The sequence below is a fragment of the Arabidopsis thaliana genome, chromosome 3 (genome assembly GCF_000001735.4).
Source record: "Arabidopsis thaliana chromosome 3, partial sequence".
Lineage (NCBI taxonomy): Eukaryota > Viridiplantae > Streptophyta > Magnoliopsida > Brassicales > Brassicaceae > Arabidopsis > Arabidopsis thaliana.
The window spans coordinates 2,679,273-2,702,929 of record NC_003074.8 but is presented as its reverse complement, the minus strand read 5'-3'; the positions used below and the strand labels follow the sequence as shown (position 1 = coordinate 2,702,929).

At 38.8% G+C, this 23,657-nt stretch overlaps 4 protein-coding genes across 18 annotated transcripts; all 4 read left to right on the top strand.

Annotated features, from left to right (window-relative positions):
* Positions 1–184: 184 nt before the first annotated feature.
* Positions 185–2,669, top strand: AT3G08870 (Concanavalin A-like lectin protein kinase family protein; the record flags this gene model as incomplete). 2 transcript variants are annotated; one of them, NM_001337784.1, is made up of 1 exon in its annotated part: positions 185–2,669. In NM_001337784.1, one exon carries the CDS (start codon positions 286–288, stop codon positions 2,428–2,430), a length of 2,145 nt encoding a protein of 714 aa, NP_001327766.1. In that variant the 3' UTR covers positions 2,431–2,669. The 2 variants fall into 2 exon arrangements, with proteins under 2 accessions (NP_001327766.1, NP_187499.1); NM_111721.2 differs by having other exon boundaries at positions 349–2,575.
* An 840-nt stretch (positions 2,670–3,509) lies between these two features.
* Positions 3,510–6,731, top strand: PYD4 (PYRIMIDINE 4). Of its 2 annotated transcripts, NM_111720.4 has the most exons (9): positions 3,510–4,091; positions 4,187–4,417; positions 4,530–4,700; positions 4,932–5,075; positions 5,169–5,348; positions 5,418–5,643; positions 5,726–5,839; positions 5,947–6,033; positions 6,133–6,731. In NM_111720.4, exons 1-9 carry the CDS (start codon positions 3,843–3,845, stop codon positions 6,174–6,176), a joined length of 1,446 nt encoding a protein of 481 aa, NP_187498.1. In that variant the 5' UTR covers positions 3,510–3,842; the 3' UTR covers positions 6,177–6,731. The 2 variants fall into 2 exon arrangements, with proteins under 2 accessions (NP_187498.1, NP_001326563.1); NM_001337783.1 differs by lacking the exon at positions 6,133–6,731 and having other exon boundaries at positions 3,673–4,091; positions 5,947–6,100.
* Positions 6,732–7,529: 798 nt separating this feature from the next.
* On the top strand, positions 7,530–16,473 carry RAPTOR1 (Regulatory-associated protein of TOR 1). Its single transcript, NM_111719.3, has 23 exons — positions 7,530–8,327; positions 8,692–8,794; positions 8,906–8,988; positions 9,068–9,226; positions 9,318–9,434; positions 9,546–9,703; positions 10,268–10,422; positions 10,520–10,664; positions 10,750–10,828; positions 10,914–11,015; positions 11,217–11,300; positions 11,404–11,514; positions 11,859–12,212; positions 12,284–12,467; positions 12,883–13,449; positions 13,578–13,895; positions 13,981–14,107; positions 14,353–14,477; positions 14,589–14,734; positions 14,837–14,938; positions 15,159–15,244; positions 15,363–15,444; positions 15,614–16,473. The coding sequence occupies exons 1-23, from the start codon at positions 8,019–8,021 to the stop codon at positions 15,950–15,952; spliced, it is 4,035 nt and encodes a 1,344-aa protein (NP_566335.1). The 5' UTR covers positions 7,530–8,018; the 3' UTR covers positions 15,953–16,473.
* A 160-nt stretch (positions 16,474–16,633) lies between these two features.
* Positions 16,634–23,495, top strand: AT3G08840 (D-alanine-D-alanine ligase family). Of its 13 annotated transcripts, none has more exons than NM_202529.2 (24): positions 16,634–17,090; positions 17,206–17,277; positions 17,367–17,410; positions 17,504–17,615; positions 17,711–17,782; positions 17,923–17,985; positions 18,128–18,205; positions 18,312–18,404; positions 18,563–18,682; positions 19,028–19,111; positions 19,333–19,542; positions 19,650–19,697; positions 20,074–20,310; positions 20,452–20,543; positions 20,737–20,981; positions 21,260–21,328; positions 21,432–21,496; positions 21,602–21,771; positions 21,851–21,929; positions 22,022–22,265; positions 22,367–22,412; positions 22,765–22,873; positions 22,975–23,037; positions 23,202–23,485. In NM_202529.2, exons 1-24 carry the CDS (start codon positions 16,773–16,775, stop codon positions 23,280–23,282), a joined length of 2,814 nt encoding a protein of 937 aa, NP_974258.1. In that variant the 5' UTR covers positions 16,634–16,772; the 3' UTR covers positions 23,283–23,485. The 13 variants fall into 13 exon arrangements, with proteins under 13 accessions (NP_974258.1, NP_001319502.1, NP_001326479.1 ...); NM_001337776.1 differs by having other exon boundaries at positions 16,650–17,090; positions 22,340–22,412; positions 23,202–23,469; NM_001337777.1 differs by having other exon boundaries at positions 16,650–17,090; positions 20,074–20,543; positions 23,202–23,469.
* The last annotated feature ends 162 nt before the right edge of the window (positions 23,496–23,657 follow it).

Genomic DNA, 23,657 nt, shown 5'->3' with positions numbered 1-23,657 from the left:
TAATATGGGCCAAGCCCATTAGTTTTCACTTTCCATAATGGGCTAACAAAATTTATGACCAATAAGACTCATGTTTAGGCTAAATCATAGCGGTCTTCATCATTTTGTCCACTATTTTGTTTTCTTTTGGTCGAAGATATTGTCAAGTATTAATTATGCAATTACGTGAAATCATGAGAGTCATCTCCTCCACACATATAGCCCAAAAAGACCTTGACTTTGAACATTTCGACTCTTTCGTCGTTGATAGCATAAGAACATGTCCATATTTGAAACTTAAACTCAATGCTCTCTCTTACTAGTTACTTCATACAATCAAAGTCAAAAAGCTCAAGATACCACTACTCAATGGGCATAGCAAGATCCATAAACTCGTTCATGTTCTTCTTCTTTCTAATGATATTATCAAACGCTTCTAAAAGCTCTGTTCTTGCTGAGGCCACGACAGCGAAATTCACATTCATAGGTTTCAAAGAAAACCAAACGGATATTCAAACAGAAGGAGCTTCCACAATCCAACACGACAATGATCTTCTTAGACTAACTAATCGGAAACAAAACGTCACTGGAACAGCGTTTTACCGCAAACCAATCAGATTGCGTGAGTTAACCAATTCCTCCGATATCAAAGTTTGTTCCTTTAGCACTTCTTTCGTCTTCGTCATACTCCCTTCAAGTCCCGGCAACGGTGGTTTTGGTTTCACGTTCACACTTTCTCCGACCCCGAATCGTCCAGGAGCCGAATCTGCACAGTATTTGGGTCTGTTGAACAGAACCAACAACGGTAATCCATCGAATCACGTATTCGCAGTGGAATTCGACACGGTACAAGGATTTAAAGACGGCGCAGACAGAAGAGGAAACCACATCGGTCTTAATTTCAACAACCTCTCCTCCAATGTACAAGAACCACTCATTTACTACGACACAGAGGATCGAAAGGAAGATTTTCAGCTCGAGAGCGGCGAACCAATCCGAGTTCTTATCGATTACGACGGATCCAGCGAAACCTTAAACGTTACAATCTATCCGACGAGATTAGAGTTTAAACCCAAGAAGCCTCTAATCTCGCGACGAGTTTCAGAGCTGTCGGAGATTGTGAAGGATGAAATGTACGTCGGATTCACCGCCGCGACTGGAAAAGACCAGTCGAGTGCTCACTATGTAATGGGTTGGAGTTTTTCAAGCTGCGGAGAAAATCCAATGGCGGATTGGCTCGAGATCTCGCGGCTTCCTCCTCCACCTCGCTTGAGTAACAAGAAAGGTTACAATTCTCAAGTCATTGTTTTGATTGTTGCTTTATCGATCGTCACACTGGTCTTGCTTGTGTTACTATTTATATTTGTGATGTACAAAAGGCGAATCCAAGAAGAAGATACTCTAGAGGATTGGGAGATTGATTATCCTCATAGGTTTAGATACAGAGATCTCTACTTAGCAACGAAGAAATTCAAAGAGAGTGAGATTATCGGTACTGGAGGATTTGGAATCGTTTACAGAGGAAATCTATCTTCTTCGGGTCCAATCGCAGTGAAGAAGATAACCTCAAATAGCTTACAAGGTGTTCGAGAATTTATGGCAGAGATCGAGAGTTTAGGAAGATTAGGTCATAAGAACCTCGTGAATCTTCAAGGATGGTGCAAACACAAGAACGAGCTCTTGTTAATTTACGATTATATACCCAACGGAAGTCTCGACTCGTTGCTGTACCAAACGCCGAGAAGAAACGGCATCGTGTTGCCGTGGGACGTGCGTTTCGAGATCATAAAGGGAATCGCGTCGGGACTGTTGTACCTTCATGAGGAATGGGAACAGATCGTGGTTCATAGAGACGTGAAACCGAGCAATGTTCTTATTGATGAAGATATGAACGCTAAATTAGGCGATTTTGGACTCGCGAGGCTTTATGAACGCGGAACGTTAACGCAGACCACGAAAATCGTTGGCACTTTAGGGTACATGGCGCCTGAGCTCACACGTAACGGTAAAGGCTCAACCGCGTCTGACGTTTTCGCGTTTGGCGTTTTGTTGTTAGAAATAGTGTGTGGGAATAAACCAACGAATGCAGAGAACTTCTTCTTAGCTGATTGGGTAATGGAATTTCATACTAATGGTGGAATCCTTTGCGTCGTGGATCAGAATCTCGGGTCTAGTTTCAATGGCAGAGAGGCTAAACTAGCTCTTGTTGTGGGGTTACTATGTTGCCATCAGAAACCAAAATTTAGGCCATCGATGAGAATGGTGCTTAGATATTTGAATGGTGAAGAGAATGTTCCACAGATTGATGAAAATTGGGGATTCTCGGATTCTTCGAGAGACGATCATAAATCGAATGTTGTAGGTTATGTTTCGTCTGATAGAGCCTCGAGCTCGAATACTTTTTCGTCTTTCTCCAATGTTTCTTCAAGCTCTATCGTTAGTGGTAGATAGTTTCATAGCACTTTTAGCATAGCTTATTTATTTTCTAGAAACAGAACATTTTGTATGTTTTTACTATTTATGCTAAGAAGGAACTAAATGTATGACGTGTGTGTCGATTATGTCTTATTATGGACCAGTGAACCCATTACCCATATTACTAAGTGAATGATAGATACAACTTGTACAATACAAGGGTTCATTGTTTCCAGCTTTATTAGGTACAATATTATTTTTGCATTACTAAAAACAGACTTTTCTTTTGTCTAAACATTTTTTTGTAAATTATAACATAAAATGCAAATAGCAAACAAAATATATTTTCTTATTCCAATGCAAACAAAATATCTTTCTTATTCCGTTTTAGTTTGCTTTTGTTATCAACTCAAGACTTTGATCGGTGACTTAAAACAAATGTTAAAAAGACGATCCAATCCCTCATATATGATTGAAAACTTTGATACAAAATGAGATTGACAGAAGATAAGACTAACAGGTCCGTTCTAGATTCTTTCCAAACGTAACAGCATGATTGGATCATTTTAAGCAATTTCAAGTGGAGAAAATAGAAAAATATTGTGTGTTGCCCAATTATTTCAATCAACAATTCAAAATTATTATGATATGGGCTTGGTAGGTTGATGGTTTCACTTTCATAACACAACGACAAGTGAACTACGAACCTATGCCTCAGTTTGTGTCCAGGTTCATGATGGACATGCCTATAATTAGAAACGTGTATTGAAAGAAAGCGTCTAAACTTTGCAATTGGCTACAGAAGTTTTAAAACAATGATTGCGTTGTGAACATTACTGAATTTTCATAACAACTCAAACCATTTTTTACAAATATTACGACACAGTTGTTTTGTTACTGTGATATCTGTTGTTTCTATGCTTTAAAATTTAAATAAACAACTGTGATTCGTTGTATAGAACCGTGTATCAGACTATCACTATCCTACAAGTTAATTAATTACGCCAAAAACAAGTTAATTACGCCAATCAAACTAAAGAAAACTATAATAATAGCGTGACTCTATGGTTTGGTACTTTGGTTAATGTGCTGCTTACTTGCTCATCTTATCTATGATTAGAATATTTACTTAATAAGTGGAGTTTTAAACTGTATTTCTCATGTATTTTAGTGAATCTCATATTAACTTATTAGGTTATACTTTTTGATAAATAATTTAGGTTAGACTTAGGTAAGATAAGTACGTATTAAACTGGGATGAAGATAAAACAATGCCAAAACAAACGGACACGCTTCAGCTGATGATAGATTTAATTTTGCCAATAGTATAAACCAGTTACGCCTTTTTATAGAACAACTCTGCCATACTTGATAATTCATACACTCTATCTCTTCTCTCTCTCAATCTCTCAAAAGATCTCCGGTAACGTTTTAACGTCGGTGAAAAAATGCGGAAGTTAACGGCGGTTAATTCACTACTGAAACGGAACAATTATCTTCTTCCGCGCCATGGCTCCTCACAAACAGCAGCTCAGAGAACATCCTCCGTCCGCGAGACCGAGACCGAAACAAAACTTCCGAAAATGCCCCCGTTCAATTATTCTCCGCCGCCTTACGACGGTCCATCTACGGCAGAGATCATCGCAAAGCGGCGAGAGTTCCTCAGCCCCGCTCTTTTTCACTTCTACAACACACCCGTAAAACGACGTTCCGATCCCTATCATTTTTGTTTTCTAGCATAGAACGACGACGTTTCTTACTCTGTTTTCTTTTTTACCGTTGATGATAACAGTTAAACATTGTGGAGGCAAAGATGCAGTATGTGTTCGACGAGAATGGACGTCGATATTTAGATGCCTTTGGAGGAATAGCGACGGTTTCGTGCGGCCATTGCCACCCGGAAGTAGTTAACTCCGTCGTCAAACAGTTGAAACTTATTAACCACTCCACCATCCTTTACCTTAACCACACCATCTCCGATTTCGCTGAAGCCCTTGTCTCCACTCTTCCGGGAGATCTCAAGGTAAATAATGATATATCTTCTTTTTGAGTTGTGCAATATAGTTTTTTTTGTATTAAGGTTATTCGATGACTTGACCGGCAAGTCAAATGTACATGTGTTATCATGTACGTAGGTGGTGTTTTTCACGAATTCGGGTACGGAGGCGAATGAACTTGCGATGATGATGGCTAGACTGTATACAGGATGTAACGACATCGTTTCGCTTAGGAACTCTTATCATGGAAACGCAGCTGCTACTATGGGTGCCACTGCTCAGTCCAACTGGAAATTCAACGTCGTTCAGGTTCTTTTCCATTTCAATCTACACCATCTGATATAGCATAATTGATTTTTTCTTAAGATCATAGTAGATGAGTAAGACAGTTAAGCTGTGTTGACCAAACAAAAATTAGAATGGAATCAAAGTTCAATATGACGTTTGAATCGATTAGCTTGGACTAAATGAGTTTATATGAAGAAGAGAAGAAGTAACCAACCCAAATTTAAATTTGACAAGGCATCATCTCTGTAACAGAGTGGAGTTCATCACGCCATAAATCCAGATCCTTACAGAGGAATATTTGGATCCGACGGTGAAAAGTACGCGAGTGATGTACACGATCTTATCCAATTCGGAACGTCCGGTCAAGTCGCCGGTTTCATTGGCGAATCAATCCAGGCGAGATTAATTTGTACTTATTTCTTATATCAAAAAGGTATTTATGATTATGATAATGAATATGCATGTAATGTAGTCTATATCCTGTAACAGGGTGTTGGAGGAATCGTAGAGCTTGCTCCCGGATACTTACCGGCGGCTTACGACATCGTGAGGAAAGCCGGAGGAGTTTGCATCGCCGATGAAGTCCAATCCGGTTTTGCTCGTACCGGAACCCATTTCTGGGGGTTTCAATCCCATGGTGTTATCCCTGACATCGTCACCATGGCCAAGGTTCATCATTATCATGATTCATGCATCGTTATCAATTTATCATCATCAATTCTAATTTGGATTTTGCAGGGGATCGGTAACGGTATACCACTTGGAGCGGTTGTGACGACACCGGAGATTGCCGGCGTTTTAAGCCGTCGGAGTTACTTTAATACTTTCGGCGGAAATCCAATGTGCACGGCCGCAGGACACGCAGTACTTAGAGTCCTTCACGAAGAGAAGCTCCAAGAGAATGCTAACCTCGTTGGCTCACATCTTAAACGTAGACTTACGCTACTCAAAAACAAATACGAACGTGAGTTACTTCTTGTCCAAATTAAAATCAATTTTAAAATTTTTCTTTATTGAATATCTTATCCTTTCTCTAATTTGTTTAGTCATTGGAGACGTGAGAGGGAGAGGATTGATGCTAGGAGTTGAGTTTGTCAAAGACCGCGACTTAAAAACTCCTGCAAAAGCAGAGACCCTTCATTTAATGGATCAAATGAAAGGTTAGTTGTGTTCAATCCTAAACCAAGTGAAATTGATCACTCTCATCATATAAAGTTGATACTTATGCATTTAAGATAGTGTTTAATACAAATCTTTTGGTATCAAGAAATGGGAGTGTTGGTGGGGAAAGGTGGATTCTATGGGAATGTCTTCAGAATCACTCCTCCTCTCTGCTTCACCCTCTCCGACGCTGGTTAGCTCCTTAGTTTAACATATATATCTTCAAATTGGTTTCTTTTTGTTTCATTTTTTTATTCATGATTTATGTTGTTTCAAATCTTGTATTTTGTAGATTTCCTCGTGGATGTGATGGATCACGCCATGTCCAAGATGTGATTTACTATCTTTATCCGTTCTCTAATGATCACTCACCCTTGTATGTGTATATAAATAACACAATACATCATAAAGTAGAATTACAATTGGTGTTTACCGAAATATATCACAGATGCAAGTATATGTAACTAAATGTACAGTACTGTATACACTTGATAGAATCTACAAATAAATAAAAAACTCGCTGCTAATGATATTCCACAAATACATATATTGATCCGAAGTTTCGAGTTTAGAGTAAAACTTGAATGATACACCTGTGGGGCAAAACAGTTGGTCATCAAAGACGAGGAAGTGGTAGAAATGGCGGCGCCGCGGCGGAGTAGGAAAACGATGTCCGGAGAGCTGTCCTGATCGCGGAAACGAGACTCGTCAGCACGAATATAAGTTCTTCAAGTATGCATAGTGTCTTTCTTATCATCGAATCTTCTTGTTTTCTCGATGCGAGATTCCCAAGTGAGAGAGAGGGAGTTGTGATATTTTTCTGCTGACTTTTAGATATATATGGCCTTTGATAATGTTATTCAGACAAACAAAGTGTCAGCTTGATGTTTGTGTCCAAAATTGATAATATAATGGAATAATTGCAAAACGGAACCTGAAGTTTTGATTAACATGGAATTTGAACCCAATATTTTTTCCCTACACCAAATTTTTAGTTTTTCGGTTTTCATTTTTTTACCAACTACAATAAACCCTAGATGAATTCGGTTTAGAAGACCAGACATTGCTATGTAAGAGTAGAAAAACCGTTGGTGTTTAGATTACACTAATTTAAACGTTATAACACAAAACTGATTAAAACATAAATATACTTATGAAGCGTGTGCAATGATGATCCCTTCATGTACCCCGTTGTACGGAATCCTAGAGGTGATTCGAAGAATTTATGGTAACTCACGTAACAAAGTGTCAGCTAAGTAATTTATGGTTACGAAAATACAATTGTCTCGTTTAAAAAAAAATTAATATAGTTTTAAAAAATCTAATATCGTTTTTAAATTTAATATCATTTCTCTGTTACTAGTTTAGTAGCTTGAATTTTTGTTTTCGTAATTAAACTAGACTGATTTTTTAAATTTAGATTTAGACCGTGATTAGAATAAAAGTGAGTTTTAAGTTGCATTTTAATCAAAGAATCAGATTGAATTTGCGATTAACTTCTCAGTTAATTAGTCGATCCATTGATGGTGTTCTTTGAATTTGTTTCTCAATGATGCATACAAAATTTCAATTTCCACATTTTAAACATAAATTAATTTTAAAATTATAGATATTTAGTATACCTCTCAATCTTATAATATTAGTATTTAATAACATTGCATTAAAGTTAGTAATTAATTAGAGTGGATTTTTGATCTGAAGAGGGTAAAACTAAAAACGGAAAGGAGAAAAAGAATGAAAGAGAAGTGGAAAGAAAACGCAAATGCATTGAAGACTTTCCCTTTGTCTCTCTCTTTGACAAAATCCCAATTTTCGCATCCTCACTTTCTCCTCTGCCTTTTTTTTTTCTCTTCTGCCGCCACCACCACCACCACTGTTAATTCGCCGCCGCTTCCACATCAATCGCCGTCGTAGCCAATCATCATCGTTCTTCATCCTCCGCTTCTCCTGATTCTTAGGGTTTCCGCTTCCGCTTCTCTGTCGAGGGTTTTTCGAGCTGGATTCTCTGCTCCTGCGCCGCTGGTGCAGCGGCTTTGTTGATTGATCTGGATTTCTCCGTCTTCCTTTCTATTTTATTTTCTGTATCTCGCACAATCCAAACAAAAAAGCTAGGGCTGAGGATTTGATTTGCGTGATTTCTGGGGGTGTGTTAATTCGGGGGTGTGTTCTCCGATTTGGATGGCATTAGGAGACTTAATGGTGTCTCGGTTCTCGCAATCTTCTGTTTCTTTGGTCTCCAATCACCGTTACGACGAAGACTGTGTCTCTAGTCACGATGACGGTGATTCCCGGAGGAAGGATTCTGAGGCTAAGAGCAGTAGTAGCTACGGGAATGGTACAACGGAGGGAGCCGCCACCGCCACCAGCATGGCTTACTTGCCTCAGACTATTGTGCTCTGCGAGCTTAGACACGACGCATCCGAGGCTTCTGCTCCCTTGGGGACTTCTGAGATCGTATTGGTCCCCAAATGGCGGCTTAAAGAACGAGTAAGTTTTCAATCGAACATTGTTGGTAGCTGCAAGTATGTTAGACTAGCTTGTTTAGTGCAACTGACGATGTAAGAGGCGGGTAGAACAACTACATTTTCTAGAATTCATTATAAAATCTGCTATTGTTCGCTACTATGTTAGGTAATGTTAACCGAGGAGGGTTGTGTACTTGTGTTAACGTTTTTATTGTGGAGCTGAACCTTAAAGATACATGTTTCCGTTTCGTTTCAATCTCAATGTCTCTTCAGAAATAATTCTATTTCTCGTCGGAAGCTAAATCAGGTGTTCATTGGATCTGATAGCTAGGGGAGTTCTTGCAAGTCTCATATTCTTTGTTAACTTTTCTTCTTCTTCTTTGCAGATGAAAACAGGATGTGTAGCTTTAGTTCTGTGTTTAAACATTACTGTTGATCCGCCGGATGTTATAAAGATATCTCCTTGTGCTAGAATCGAGGCATGGATAGGTTGAAACTTTGGCCTACTCAATCCTATTACACTCTTTCTTTTCTGTGTTTATCCCTTTTTTTTGTCGCCACAGTCAATTTTATCTCTATTTTTTTTCTTTCTGATGGCAGATCCATTTTCTATGGCACCGCCTAAAGCTCTCGAGACAATTGGAAAAAATTTGAGCACTCAGTATGAGAGATGGCAACCCAGGGTGACAATTTTTTTCCCTGCACCCTATCATTATTGTTTTGTTAAGTTACGCTTTTCTTATTTATTTTATGATTTCTCAGGCCCGCTATAAGGTTCAGCTTGATCCGACAGTAGATGAGGTGAGGAAGCTGTGCTTGACTTGTCGGAAATATGCAAAGACCGAGAGAGTTCTATTCCATTATAATGGGCATGGTGTGCCAAAACCTACAGCTAATGGTGAAATTTGGGTATTTAACAAGGTCTGTTTTTTACTAGCGTTTTCTTTTCTCTACCATGTTCTTGTTCCTTCTCGTCTGTTACCACGAGCTGATTGATTCTCTGTTTGAGCAGAGTTATACACAGTACATTCCCTTGCCAATCAGTGAACTTGATTCCTGGTTGAAGACACCCTCCATCTATGTTTTCGACTGCTCTGCTGCTAGGATGATTCTGAATGCCTTTGCTGAGGTAAAGGAAACAACCACTTCACTTATAGAACACATCTCCTGTCGAGTTTAGGACTCGAGTCTGTAATTTTCGTTCCATAAGTTGATAAAATTCATATACTCTTTACGCCAGCTTCATGATTGGGGTTCTTCTGGTTCCTCTGGATCCTCAAGGGACTGCATTCTACTTGCTGCTTGTGATGTACATGAGACACTTCCTCAGAGCGTTGAGTTTCCAGCTGATGTTTTTACGTCTTGCCTGACAACGCCCATTAAAATGGCGTTGAAATGGTAAATCATCATTCCATCTCTGACTTTTTTTGCGTACTCAGATGTCATGTTTTCTTCCTACAAAATGTAGTTTAAGTTCCGTCTAGCTAAGTTTATAAAATCTTAGCTAGTATGTTCTCGCTTCATCATGAGGTAAGATCAAAACTTTTCGGCAGCATTTTGGATGGGACCAAAGATGGATCATAGAGTTTTGTTTAGAAGACCTTGTGCGTATGTTTTAGTTTTGTGGGGTGGTAAAACAGCATATCATAAGAGTTGTGAGATAACCAGGACTGATAATACCTTTAGCTGCCAAGTCACTTTGCATATGGAAGTTTGCTGATGTATGGTTTGCAATAATTCTTTCTGTCCTGGCTAAGTATTTTTGATGATACCAAAAGATTCACGATATCATCCTGATTGATAGCCTTCTCCTTCTGTGATATTTATTCTATAACTAATTGCTACTGAGTCTGTGCGGTTTCAATTCTGGGCTTCTTTTTAACCTTTTTCCAGTAAACAGATCACCATTTTATGTAGTTCAGTTTAGCTTGCAGCTTTTTCACAAGAGGATTTCCATTGCAGGTTCTGCAGGCGTTCGCTTCTGAAAGAAATTATCGATGAATCACTTATCGACAGGATTCCAGGCCGGCAAAACGATCGTAAGACATTGTTAGGGGAGTTGAACTGGATTTTCACAGCAGTGACGGATACAATTGCTTGGAATGTGCTTCCTCATGGTACTTCTCCAAACTTTCTGCATAATTTATCAAGGGTAAATCTTCTTCAAGTTGACTTCTTTTCTGTGTCCTCATGAATGATAGTTTTACCCTGCAGAACTTTTCCAGAGATTATTCAGACAGGACTTGTTGGTCGCTAGCCTTTTCCGGAATTTCTTACTTGCTGAGAGAATAATGCGGTCCGCAAACTGTAATCCAATATCTCACCCTATGCTGCCTCCTACGCATCAACATCATATGTGGTATTCAACAAGAACCATATTCTTCTGTTATGTAAAATGTTATGTGTCTAGATTTTGACTCAGCTATCCGTTGCATGCTTTTCAGGGATGCATGGGACATGGCTGCTGAAATCTGTCTTTCTCAGCTTCCCCAACTTGTTCTGGACCCAAGCACAGAGTTCCAGGTTTGTTTTGTTTTGTATAGTTTCCTGCAATTGTATACGACGGCGCTTGTTTTGCTTATAAAACGTGTTCCTATCCTTTTTCTAGCCAAGTCCGTTTTTTACTGAGCAACTGACAGCTTTTGAGGTGTGGCTTGATCATGGATCTGAGCATAAGAAGCCACCGGAGCAGTTACCTATTGTTCTTCAGGTGCCTAGATTTCTGTACTTATTTTCCCTTTTGCTGAGAGAGAGAGGGAGAGAGAGATTCATATTCATTTGCCATTTTCTCACTCTGGGTTTTGTGTGGATATGGCTTAGGAACATTCTTTGGCTTCCTTCAGGACGTTCTATCATAATTTTGTTTGCATATTGCCATTTTAGCGTATTTATAGAATCTGGTTTGTTTCAGGTGTTACTTAGCCAGTGCCATCGGTTTCGTGCTCTTGTACTTCTTGGAAGATTTCTTGATATGGGTTCATGGGCTGTGGATCTGGTATACTTCTTTAAATTTTAATTTCTCTCTCCCTTTGGCTTACACAGAGTTTCTCCTTTTTATCATGTATATGTCTTTACACGTGAAGTGAACATTCTTCTAGGCCTTGTCTGTTGGAATATTCCCATATGTGCTGAAGCTTCTGCAAACAACAACGAATGAGCTAAGACAGATCCTGGTTTTCATATGGACAAAAATTCTTGCACTTGACAAGGTAAATATCTGATGTTCCATGAGCTATTTTTTGGGAGGAAGATGGTGGTTTGCCATGCCTCTTTTTGTTATTCTACAAATTGTGCTAGTTCTTTCTGTGGTTTTCTGTGCACCTGTTGTTTATTGAGTGTGGACCTTGATGGAAAAACAATTTGTGTTTTGTTCTGACATGAATTCTGAATGAACATATATTTACCACCTAATATTTCTCTACATTTTTTTATATCATATCCTTGGACATCGGATCAAGTTGCTTACCTATGGCCGTCACACTTTCAAGATGCATAAGTTTTCTCGTTTCATTCTTGGATTATTCCAACATTGACTGGTCTCTTTTGTTTTCAGTCATGTCAAATTGATCTTGTGAAGGATGGGGGGCATACATACTTCATACGATTTCTAGATAGCTCGGGTGCATTTCCAGAACAACGAGCTATGGCTGCTTTTGTTCTGGCTGTCATTGTGGATGGACATCGACGAGGCCAGGAAGCATGTCTTGAAGCTAATTTAATTGGTGTTTGTCTCGGGCACCTTGAAGCATCCAGACCAAGTGATCCACAACCAGAACCATTGTTTCTACAATGGCTTTGTCTTTGTCTTGGAAAGTTATGGGAAGATTTTATGGAGGCCCAAATAATGGGCAGGGAGGCAAATGCTTTTGAAAAGTTGGCACCTCTGCTTTCCGAGCCCCAACCTGAGGTGAAGTTCAGATTTCTGTATAACGTCCTTCGTGTAGAAGTGTACGTTCTGACCATAACATTCTCTTGTAGGTAAGGGCTGCTGCAGTTTTTGCCCTGGGTACCTTGCTTGATATTGGGTTTGACTCTAATAAAAGTGTGGTGGAGGATGAATTTGATGATGATGAAAAGATTAGAGCCGAAGACGCTATCATTAAAAGTCTCTTAGATGTAGTTTCAGATGGGAGTCCACTTGTCCGAGCAGAGGTTGCCGTAGGTACGCAAAGCATGCAACTCTTGAAAATTCATGTTCGTGGAACCATGGGTTCCTAATTAGCATCAGAGTCATTTAACGTCAAAAGTAAAACAATTCTAACCTAACAAGATTATTTTAAACTAGATACATCTGTACATTTTTTTCTTGATTTATCATTTGCCCAATTTCATGAATCCAGTTTACTTAGAAATCCATATTTATTTGATGCGTTAGTTTTAGAGAATGACATTTTAGCTCGATACAATCTTAAAATCATATTGTCCCTCGTTTAGAGAGTTTATATAGAGTTTTGTGCATTTCCAAATGTTTGTCTTTGTTCATTCTACATATACATCTTGAAGCGTAGCTTGCTTACTTTTACTTTTTTTTCTTTCTATTTGATCCCCTAGTCGCTCTGTTGTTTATGTCTTTACAGCTCTTGCACGTTTTGCCTTTGGCCACAAACAGCACCTTAAGTTAGCCGCAGCTTCATATTGGAAGCCTCAGTCAAGTTCTTTGCTTACTTCTCTACCTTCAATAGCTAAATTCCATGATCCTGGGAGTGCAACAATTGTTTCTTTACACATGAGTCCTCTGACTAGAGCTAGCACGGATAGCCAACCAGTGGCTCGTGAGTCTAGGATCTCAAGCAGCCCTCTTGGCTCCTCTGGGCTGATGCAAGGATCTCCATTATCTGATGATTCTTCGTTACATTCTGATTCTGGAATGATGCATGACAGTGTCAGCAATGGAGCGGTCCATCAGCCAAGACTGTTGGATAATGCTGTTTATTCGCAGTGCGTCCGAGCTATGTTTGCATTAGCTAAAGATCCATCTCCACGTATTGCAAGTCTCGGACGGCGTGTGCTTTCTATTATTGGAATCGAACAGGTTGTTGCGAAACCCTCGAAGCCCACTGGCCGACCAGGGGAAGCTGCAACGACATCTCACACTCCACTTGCTGGCCTAGCTCGTTCATCCTCATGGTTTGATATGCATGCAGGTAGCTGTTTATGAGTGTTTTATGATCATAACTTGATGCAGAATTTTTCAAAGTTTTGCGTAATTTAAGAATGCTGTTCATTCTTGAAATGTTAGTGAATTCTAATCTTACACTGTTGTTGACGACAGGTAATCTGCCTTTAAGTTTTAGGACTCCCCCGGTCAGCCCCCCTAGAACAAACTACCTGAGTGGATTGAGGAGAGTTTGTTCATTAGAGTTCAGGCCTCATCTATTGGGTTCACCCGACTCAGGATTGGCTGATCCGCTTTTAGGCGCCAGTGGATCTGAACGGAGTTTGCTTCCACTATCAACTATCTACGGCTGGAGTTGTGGGCACTTTTCTAAGCCACTTCTTGGTGGTGCGGATGCTAGTCAAGAGATTGCAGCCAAAAGAGAAGAGAAAGAAAAATTCGCACTTGAGCATATTGCAAAATGCCAGCACTCTTGTAAATAGTTTTGTCTGTTATCTCTGGTTTGTTCTATACCTATACTAGTCGCCTGAATTGACTTCCTACATTTTACCTTGACCAGCTATTAGCAAGCTCAACAATAATCCTATTGCCAACTGGGATACAAGGTTTGAAACGGGAACAAAGACAGCCCTCCTTCACCCATTCTCTCCTATTGTAGTTGCTGCAGACGAGAATGAACGGATCAGGTATGCGAGTTTCATCAGAGCATCGTTAAAATTGAATGTTAGAACAACTTCTTGCATTCAGGTTAACCCTCTGTTAGGAAAAGTACAGGGTAGTTCCCAATCTATTGGATTAGGTCTCGGTTTAGTTTAGTCATTTAGAAAAAGCTTCCCTTTGAAACTTATCTTAAACTTTGATGTTCTCTCTTGGGACCTCTTTTTATCGAGAAGCCTTAACTGCACTAAGTATTTCACTTTATTTCTCTTAGAGTGTGGAACTATGAGGAAGCAACTCTTCTCAATGGCTTTGACAATCATGATTTTCCTGACAAAGGAATTTCAAAGCTCTGCCTCATCAATGAACTTGACGACTCTCTGCTACTTGTTGCATCATGTAATGTTCACAACTCTTGCCACCAAGTCTTTCAGATGTTTGCAAGTTGATTGAATATGGGTGTTGAGTAATGGTATCTATGTCTTACACATGCTTTTGGGATTTGGGTAGGCGATGGGTCGGTCCGGATATGGAAAAACTATGCAACTAAGGGTAAACAAAAGCTTGTTACTGGGTTTTCTTCAATCCAGGGTCACAAGCCCGGTGCCCGTGACTTGAACGCTGTCGTGGACTGGCAACAACAGTCCGGTTACCTGGTTTGTGATTTCTTCAATCATGCTATGCACGATATTTCTTCTTAGTTTTCCAAGTTACGAAGCCTGATTTATTGTTATTTACGGGTTACTGGTATTTAACAGTATGCTTCTGGGGAGACGTCAACAGTCACACTTTGGGACCTGGAGAAAGAACAGCTTGTCAGATCTGTTCCCTCTGAATCAGAATGTGGAGTTACAGCACTTGTAAGTCTGCATGAACAACCTTCTGTTTAAAACATAGAAATGCTCTAGGATGTCATCATTTGCTACAATCTGATGAATCGAAGAGATAGTATGCATAAGCTATCGTCTTATAGTTCTTTTTGTTGTTTTGGAAGTTCATGGTTATCATGCTTTTCCTTGATCAAAACATTTTTGAATTACAAAACATGTGAATTTTGCTTACTTTATGTTATCTTTGTAGTCTGCTTCTCAAGTGCACGGAGGCCAACTCGCTGCTGGTTTTGCTGATGGATCTTTGAGACTCTATGATGTTCGGTCACCTGAACCGTAAGTTGGTTTAAACTTTAATGTTCATTCTTTAACAGAACTCCTCAAAATAATCTAAAATGAGAGCACCAAAAAATATTTTTGAATACATCACTTAATATCATTTCTTCTATTGAAGGCTTGTCTGCGCGACTCGGCCTCATCAGAAAGTTGAAAGGGTGGTTGGCCTCAGTTTTCAACCTGGACTTGACCCCGCAAAGGTTGCAAACCAAAATTGATCTATGAACTGTCAGCTTTCATACCTTTTTTTATAGCATATATTGGTTCGGGTTTGAAGAATTTCGTCTTGGTTTGGTTTTTAATTCTCAAGAGTTTCTCAACTCTTTGTCGTTTTCCTGGGGCCAATATCTATTCTGTTCTTATCTTCAGGTGGTGAGTGCATCACAGGCGGGTGACATACAGTTTCTTGACCTTAGAACAACAAGGGACACATACCTGACGATTGATGCACACAGGGGTTCACTCACGGCCTTAGCTGTTCACAGACACGCTCCAATAATCGCGAGTGGATCTGCAAAACAGCTCATTAAAGTATTCAGTCTTCAAGGGGAACAACTAGGGATAATCCGCTACTACCCATCCTTCATGGCTCAAAAGATTGGATCAGTGAGTTGCCTCACATTTCATCCGTACCAGGTTCTGCTAGCAGCTGGAGCTGCTGACTCATTTGTCTCCATATACACCCACGACAACTCGCAAGCAAGATGAGTCACAACCGTAAGTGAATATGTTGCATTTAGCATTGCTCTTGTGATAAAAAGAAAAGCATAAATCAGTGCAGGTCGGGTCGGTTTTGGGTCGGGGTAAAGTGGGTGTGGTTTATAGTATTCGTTAGCCTCCGTCCAAGATAAAACAAGATCTAAGTTAACACTAAAGAAGGAGGCTTCACCAAATAAGTTATATCTCTACCTATGCAACAACGCACGTAAATGGTGTCTGTAAATAGTTTCCCTGTTTTGCTTTTCATTTTCTCATCTCTTGGGTGTGTGATTTCCTTTTTATTAATCTTTTAAGTCATTCTGTTTCCTAATTTGTTTCATGTGTAAAAAAAATGGTAAAAGTAATGGTGGAAGAAAATTTGCATTTTCGTGACGATGCTTTGAAATGTTGTCTGTTGTTTGTTCAAGTTGGGATCCGTTGGAAATAGGCTTGCAATTTTTCATGCTACGCATCTCTATGATTGGTCAAATACCAGTTTATGTCAGAATCCAAGTAATTATCGAAAAATCTGATCACTCACTAGGATTTCTTTGGTTATCAATAAAGAGATGACTAACAATCATTAACAATCATAATGAATGACGATCTTTATCATTTTGGTTAATAACAAAATCTACGAACAAAAATCCGTTAGGACATTTTTTACTGACACGTGCAAAGCAAAGCTCTCCCGCGTGCAACAAATGAAAGCTTTTTGTTTCGATGACTGTTTTACTGACTTGTGAGTTCTGACTGACGATGAAAAAAATAAAAAGTTCCTCAAGGAGGTGTAAAGATTATTGTACGGAGAATTAAGCTTCCTTTGGAGATGGCGTCCATGGCGACCGGCGTCAGTTTTTCGATGACTAGCGGCATAGGAGAAGGAGGATACGATGTTCATCGAGTAGCGACGGCTGCACGGACAACTCTGAAGCTGAATCAGAAGAACTCACTGAGCGAGAGTACATGCATGCTTTTGGGGATGAATAAGTATCGGGGATCCGGAGCTATACGAACCGTCTCGAAGGCTGTCGGTTACGGACAAGAGATGAGTAAGAGTCTGAGGGTGGGACTCATTTGCGGAGGTCCGTCGGCGGAGCGCGGGATTTCTCTCAACTCTGCTAGATCAGTTCTCGATCATATTCAGGTTATTTTCCGTTTTCCCATGATCAATTGAGCTTTGGATTTGTGTATTTTCTGGCTCCATTTAATCCGTCTGGTTTGAAATTGAGTTTCAATTGTGTTGGATGGTTTTTCATCAGGGTGATGGTATAAACGTGAGCTGCTATTATATAGATCCTGATCTCAAAGCCTTTGCAATTTCATCCGCTCAGGTTTGCAGCGTTGTATTAGGCATTTTGAACAATTCTGCTTTATGTATCTCTTACTCATTCTTTCTTTTATTGTTTGTGAAAAATTTCAGGTGTACTCGAATACTCCTTCAGATTTCGATTTTAAGCTGGAGAGGTGAGGTGTATGATATGAACGGTTTGAAAAATTGGTTATGGGACAATAGCAGTGACCAAATTAGCTGAGTGGCTAGTTTGTTTCATACTGTAGTCTTGCACAGGGATTCTCGTCATTATCCGAATTGGCCGAGCATCTTGTTTCTGCTGTGGACATTGTTTTTCCAGTAATTCATGGTCGATTTGGTGAAGATGGGGGCATTCAGGTTTTTTTGTTTGGACAAGTCCTTATAAATTTTATTTTCTATTGGAAGTACTTATGTTACGAGACCTTAAATATCATTGATTATTGGCTATGTAGGAGCTGTTGGAAAGTCACAACATTCCATTTGTGGGGACTGGATCCCGTGAATGTTTTCGAGCATTTGACAAGGTAAATAGAAAGAGTCTGTGGATGAACTGGTGTATCAGATATTCATTACATTTTAATTAGCTAGCTCTCATTGTGTTGTTTGATATTCTTCTTCATCTGTCTTAGTATAGTTCTGATTATTTTTAGTGAACTTATTCCAGTATGAAGCCTCTTTGGAGCTCAAGGAACTTGGTTTCATGACAGTACCAAACTACTTGGTGCAGGTAGTATATTGTATTATTGTCTATGCAGGCATGTCTCTTTATTGCATTCAATTCCCTCTTCATTGTATATTAAAATCTTATCTATACATGCACTCAAATTTCGAGCTAGTGATATATTTCCTAAACACAAATCCTTGCTCAGGGAACTGGAGTAGACAAAAGTGAAATAGCACTGTGGTTTACAGATAACCAGCTGGATCTCGAGATGGGAAAAGTTGTGGTAAGCATCTCCCCATTTCTCAGCCTGGTCATAGAAATGTTGCCTAGAGATCCCTCCTCATTTATTTCACTTTTTTTTTTTCTCTCTTCACGTTTGTCTGTTTCAGGTAAAACCAGCTAAAGCAGGTTCAAGCATTGGTGTCAAGGTTGCTTTTGGCGTAAATGATTCAATTAAAAAGGCTACTGAACTTATTCTAGAGGTATTATTTGTTTTGAGACTTGGACAATATAACTAGACACTTGGAAATGAGGAATGGAGATCTCTATTTCTCGAAACTAGAAAATCTGTATTTTTGGAGGATTGCAAACTATTTCTTTACAGGCAGTAAGTTTTCTTTCCTTCTTTTTTTTTGGATAGGGAATTGATGATAGAGTTGTTGTTGAGGTGTTTATTGAAGATGCATATGAGTTCACTGCCATCGTCCTGGATGTGGGTTCTGGTTCTGTTTGCCATCCTGTTGTTTTGATGCCTACTGAGGTAATTACATTTTCAATTGCTTTCTTCTGAATTTCACAGAAGCTTGTGCAGATTCCTTTTTTGCTCTGAGGTTCTGTCTCAACTGTAATCTGGACCACTCTTACATGAATTATTTTAATCTTGGACTAGTAAAACTTGGGCCTCAGTTACTTTTCACTAAATAGGAAGCAGATGTCAATACGAACAGTTTTTAATATGCTGAATTCCATAGTTTGTGACTAACTTATTTGTGCATTGAGGTCAGATAATTTCATAAGAAATCATTTGAAGTAATATGTATATGGACTAGATCTTACCATTAATATCATGTTTTTCCTTACTAAATACATGCATTTATGTGGTCAGGTGCAACTTCAGTTTCATGGCATTGGTGATCCAAAGGAAAACGCAATCTTCGACTATCGGAGGAAGTATCTGCCGACACAGCAGGTACTGAAATAAAAATGATTCTTACAATTTCCGTAACCAATAATGAAAGGTGTGTCTGGAACACATTGATTTCCTTAATGCCCTTAACTCTGTATTTCAAATAGGTCAACATACCTTTCTTTTTATTTTTCAGAGGTTATCATATTGGTTTCTCAGCATATTGAGTTCCAAACTGTAGTAACTTTATATCTCCTCACAATGAGTTCATTTAAAATAAACAGGTCACCTATCACACTCCTCCACGTTTCCCTATCCATGTTATCAAAAGTATTCGTGAAGAGGCATCTCTTATATTTCAAAAGCTTGGTTTACGTGACTTTGCTCGCATTGATGGATGGTATTTGGCTCCCAATTCAAATTTATCATCACCTGTAAGTGAAACGCTTGGAGGAACCAAGTCAGGAGATATTATATTCACAGACATCAACCTGGTTAGCCTAGTGCAATTTCACCGGCCTTCAAATTTACCCGGAGCTACTAATACTTTGCATTGTTCTTAGAAGTAACACTTGAATGCATATCTCAAATGCTCTTACAGATAAGTGGCATGGAGCAAACTAGCTTTCTCTTCCAGCAGGCATCTAAGGTAATTAAAGATATTGTAACTTTGATGGTATGTTGAAGATGTGCTTCATGCTGTTTCTACTCTGTTAATCTTTTTCTTCTCGTATTTTGTGAAATAGTTGTGCATGTACCCTATTTTTCCTTACTATAATCGATGTGTTATAAAATGACATGATTTTATAAGCATTTCACGTTTTTCTTTCTCAAAATTTTTATTGACAGCAATTAATCTTCTCATTGATAGTTTGTAAGCAAATGGTAACGTCATAGTGAAAGTTGAAGCTGTGATGTATTGTTCATTTATGTCTATATTCTCATTTATGCCTGGTCCACTCCAACATTAAGGTTAGATGTTTATATTACCATACATGAATTAGATCATCGATTCTTACATTCAGGTTGGATTTTCTCATTCAAACATTCTGCGAACAATCGTCCACCGTGCTTGCTCGAGGTTTCCCCATCTTGATTGGTATAATTATGGGTATAGTCAATTACTCCAAGGTTCAACAACCCTGGAAGTCTCTGAGGACCCCCAGAAAGTGTTTGTCATATTTGGAGGAGATACTTCAGAGCGGCAGGTGTCCGTCATGAGTGGAACAAATGTCTGGGTCAATTTGCAAAGATATGTAGATGTAAGTTGAAAAGAACGCAGACATCATTTGAGGTGTAATCATGTATCTTATGAAATCATTAATTCCTGTGTATATTGTCATTAAACGATAATAGTGGGTGCAATAGGATTGCCCTGACTCTGATGATCTTGTTCTTTACAGCTTAATGTAACTCCCTGTTTGCTTTCCCCCTCACTTAGCAACTCATTAGGCGCATCTTCGAACTTGGACAATAGAGAAGTCTGGGTTTTGCCGTAAGTATATTCTCAGACATATGTTGAAATAATATATTCAGTAGTCTGTACACATAGATACAAATGTTGACCTCCCAGACGATAGAGGGGACACCGGTATAACATTTCACATGGATGTATGAAATTATTTTAGCTTTTCTCATTTGTAACGCTATAGACGGTCAACATCACTAATGAGTTTCTTTATTCTCAGCTACTCGGTTGTGCTAAGGCACACTGCTGAGGAAGTTCTTGCAGCGTGCTTAGAAGCAGTCGAGCCTGTTAGGGCTTTATTTACATCTCTGCTGCAGAAGCAAGTGATGGAGGATCTTATGGATGGTTTTAAGAATCAAAGCTGGTTTGCAGGGTTTGATATAACAGACGAGCTGCCCAGAAAGTACTCATTGAAAGAGTGGATCAAGCATGCCAAGGAAGCTCAAGCAACTGTCTTCATTGCAGGTTAGTCTTGTAAGAGAGAGACTGCAATGTTTCCTTTTTTGTACTAACATGACTACATGAGCAAATATAAGATTATGAGAAAAAGCTATCAACAAACTAAATCAGAAAACCTAGTTGCAAGATCAAAAACAAAAGCCGGGAATGTTGATACATTTTTTGTTTAATATTGCAATGTTGATACTCTTCCTGACGCACTTTTTTTTGGTAAGAGAGTGCTTCTGTTCTGCATGCAACACATGCAACATTATGATTTTAGTTTTCAAAATGCTAACTGGCAGTGCATGGAGGAATTGGTGAAGATGGTACACTGCAGGGCTTGCTGGAGGATGAAGGAGTTTCTTATACAGGTTAGTTGCTACTTTTGATGTAGCATTTGGGCTTCTATTTAATTCTCCACATAATATATGTTCACGGTATTGTTTAATTTTCCTTTTCTGTTCTTAAATAAAGGTCCAGGCGTACTAGCTTCAAGGACTTGTATGGACAAGGTTATGACATCTCAGGCTCTTAGTAATGTATGGAAACCAATCGATATACTCTTCAAGCCGATTTGGAAACCGTGAGTATTATTGTAACAATTTTTGTTGTTGTTGTTGTTGTGTGTTTCTTGTAATCAATAGCTTTCAGAGTTTGGAATTCATACCATAAGCAAAGATGTGAAGAGAACAGAGGATATAATGCATGAGACCTTCCCAAATGTTTGGGATGAATTAATCAAGAAGCTTCAGTGTCTCACACTATGTGTTAAACCAGCAAAGGATGGATGTTCCACTGGCGTTGCAAGATTATGGTAACTTGTATTTAAAATTCTTTTATCGTTACCACTAAGTTTTTTGGGTGTGTGATTAAACCTTTGTGTTTTTCTGCAGTTCCTCTGAAGACCTTGCTGTATATGTACAAGCTTTGAAAGATTGTATACCAAGAATTCCTCCAAACACTCTTTCTAAGGTTAAAAAACAAATAATTTTGTTAGTACAACCGTGAAGCATTCATTATTAAGTTAGGATTATCCAAATCCGTATCTTCACTTGTGTGTGTAGACACATGGAATGATTGAGATGCCAAATCCTACTCCAGAATTCTTGATTTTTGAACCATTTGTCGAAACCGATGAAATCATAGTTTCATCCAAAGCCAAGCAGCAGCTCTCTTGGAAAGGTAGGAGGCGGTGGGTAGAGATGACTGTGGGTGTAATTGGAAAGCGTGGGTCAATGCATTCACTGAGTCCTAGTCTTACTGTCAAGGAAAGTGGGGATATATTGTCTCTCGAGGAAAAGTTCCAAGGTACTCTCACTTGTCTTTCTTTGCCACTTCATGTCTTCTTTTGACTTTATGAGAGAAATAATTAGTCTTTACAGTGGCATATGAAATTAAATCTTGAATAGGAGGCACTGGCATAAATCTTACTCCACCTCCACCAACAATCATGAGGTTTGTCTATAGTTTCTTTTGGGATATTATTAGTACATGGAGTAGAATAAAACCATACGAAACAGAGCATTTTACTTTGTAGGAAAAGGGGCTATTTAAGCTCTTTAAAAAGCTATTCTTGTTACGGTTAGCAAATTCAGGTTTTCGGTCGAAGGAAACTATAAACTAATTTGAAACTTAATGTGTTGTCAGCTCCAAAAAAGTGAGTTTCGTTTTAGTTTTGGGGTATAAAAAATCCTATAACTAAATCAAGATATTTATCAGTTTATTGGCTTTTGTTGACTTTGGTTTAACCAAAGAACACAGAGGGTAAAGTATAAAGAAGCTTATGACTAATGTTGTGAGATTTCAGTAAGGAAGCTTTGGAGAGATGCAAACAAGGCATTGAGCTGATTGCAGAAACTCTCGGCTTAGAAGGGTTTTCACGGATCGATGCTTTTGTGCATGTTGAAACCGGAGAGGTACGATAGGGACCTAGAGAATTACTTTACATTCTACTAATGGTTACTCTCATCTTACATTCCAAAATCAATTGCTTGGTTCTCACTTGTTGGTTGTGCAGGTGCTGGTTATAGAGGTAAACACAGTTCCCGGAATGACTCCTTCCACTGTTTTAATCCAACAGGTGACTTTTGCATTCCTATTTGTCCAACAGAAGTGTTGTTTACAATTTCAATCTAATCTTTACCATAAACACATATTCGAAAGATTTGTACTTGGAATTCTCCTCATGAGTACATAGACGATAACATGTTCTTTGTTTTGTTTTGGGATATTGGAAACCTAAAGGCATTAGCAGAGCAGCCGCCAATGTACCCTCCTCAATTCTTTCGCACTCTGCTCCATCTTGCTACGCAGAGAGTTGTGTAAGCTTTTCTTTGTCTTTCGTATTTACATTATTCCCAAGTTTAGTGTGTTTTTTGTAAATTCGATGCCTTCGTCATATGATTAAAATAAAGTGGATCCCATATGTATGAGCTATGATTTGAATTTCATTTCGGTATATATTTTATGAATTGTAAATTTGCAATATCATGCTAATGCTATATTAGCTGTCCAAAAAAAGAAAAGAGTAATGCTAAATTAGCTATTCTTCTTATGAGGTTGTGATTCAAAAGAGGAACTAAGCAATGCGAAAAAATGAGAGAAAACAATTTTAACAATTTAATTTGGATTAGTTTGATACAAAAGCATAGGATCAAATCTGATACAGGCATATTATTATTACCAAAAAAACAAAAAAAT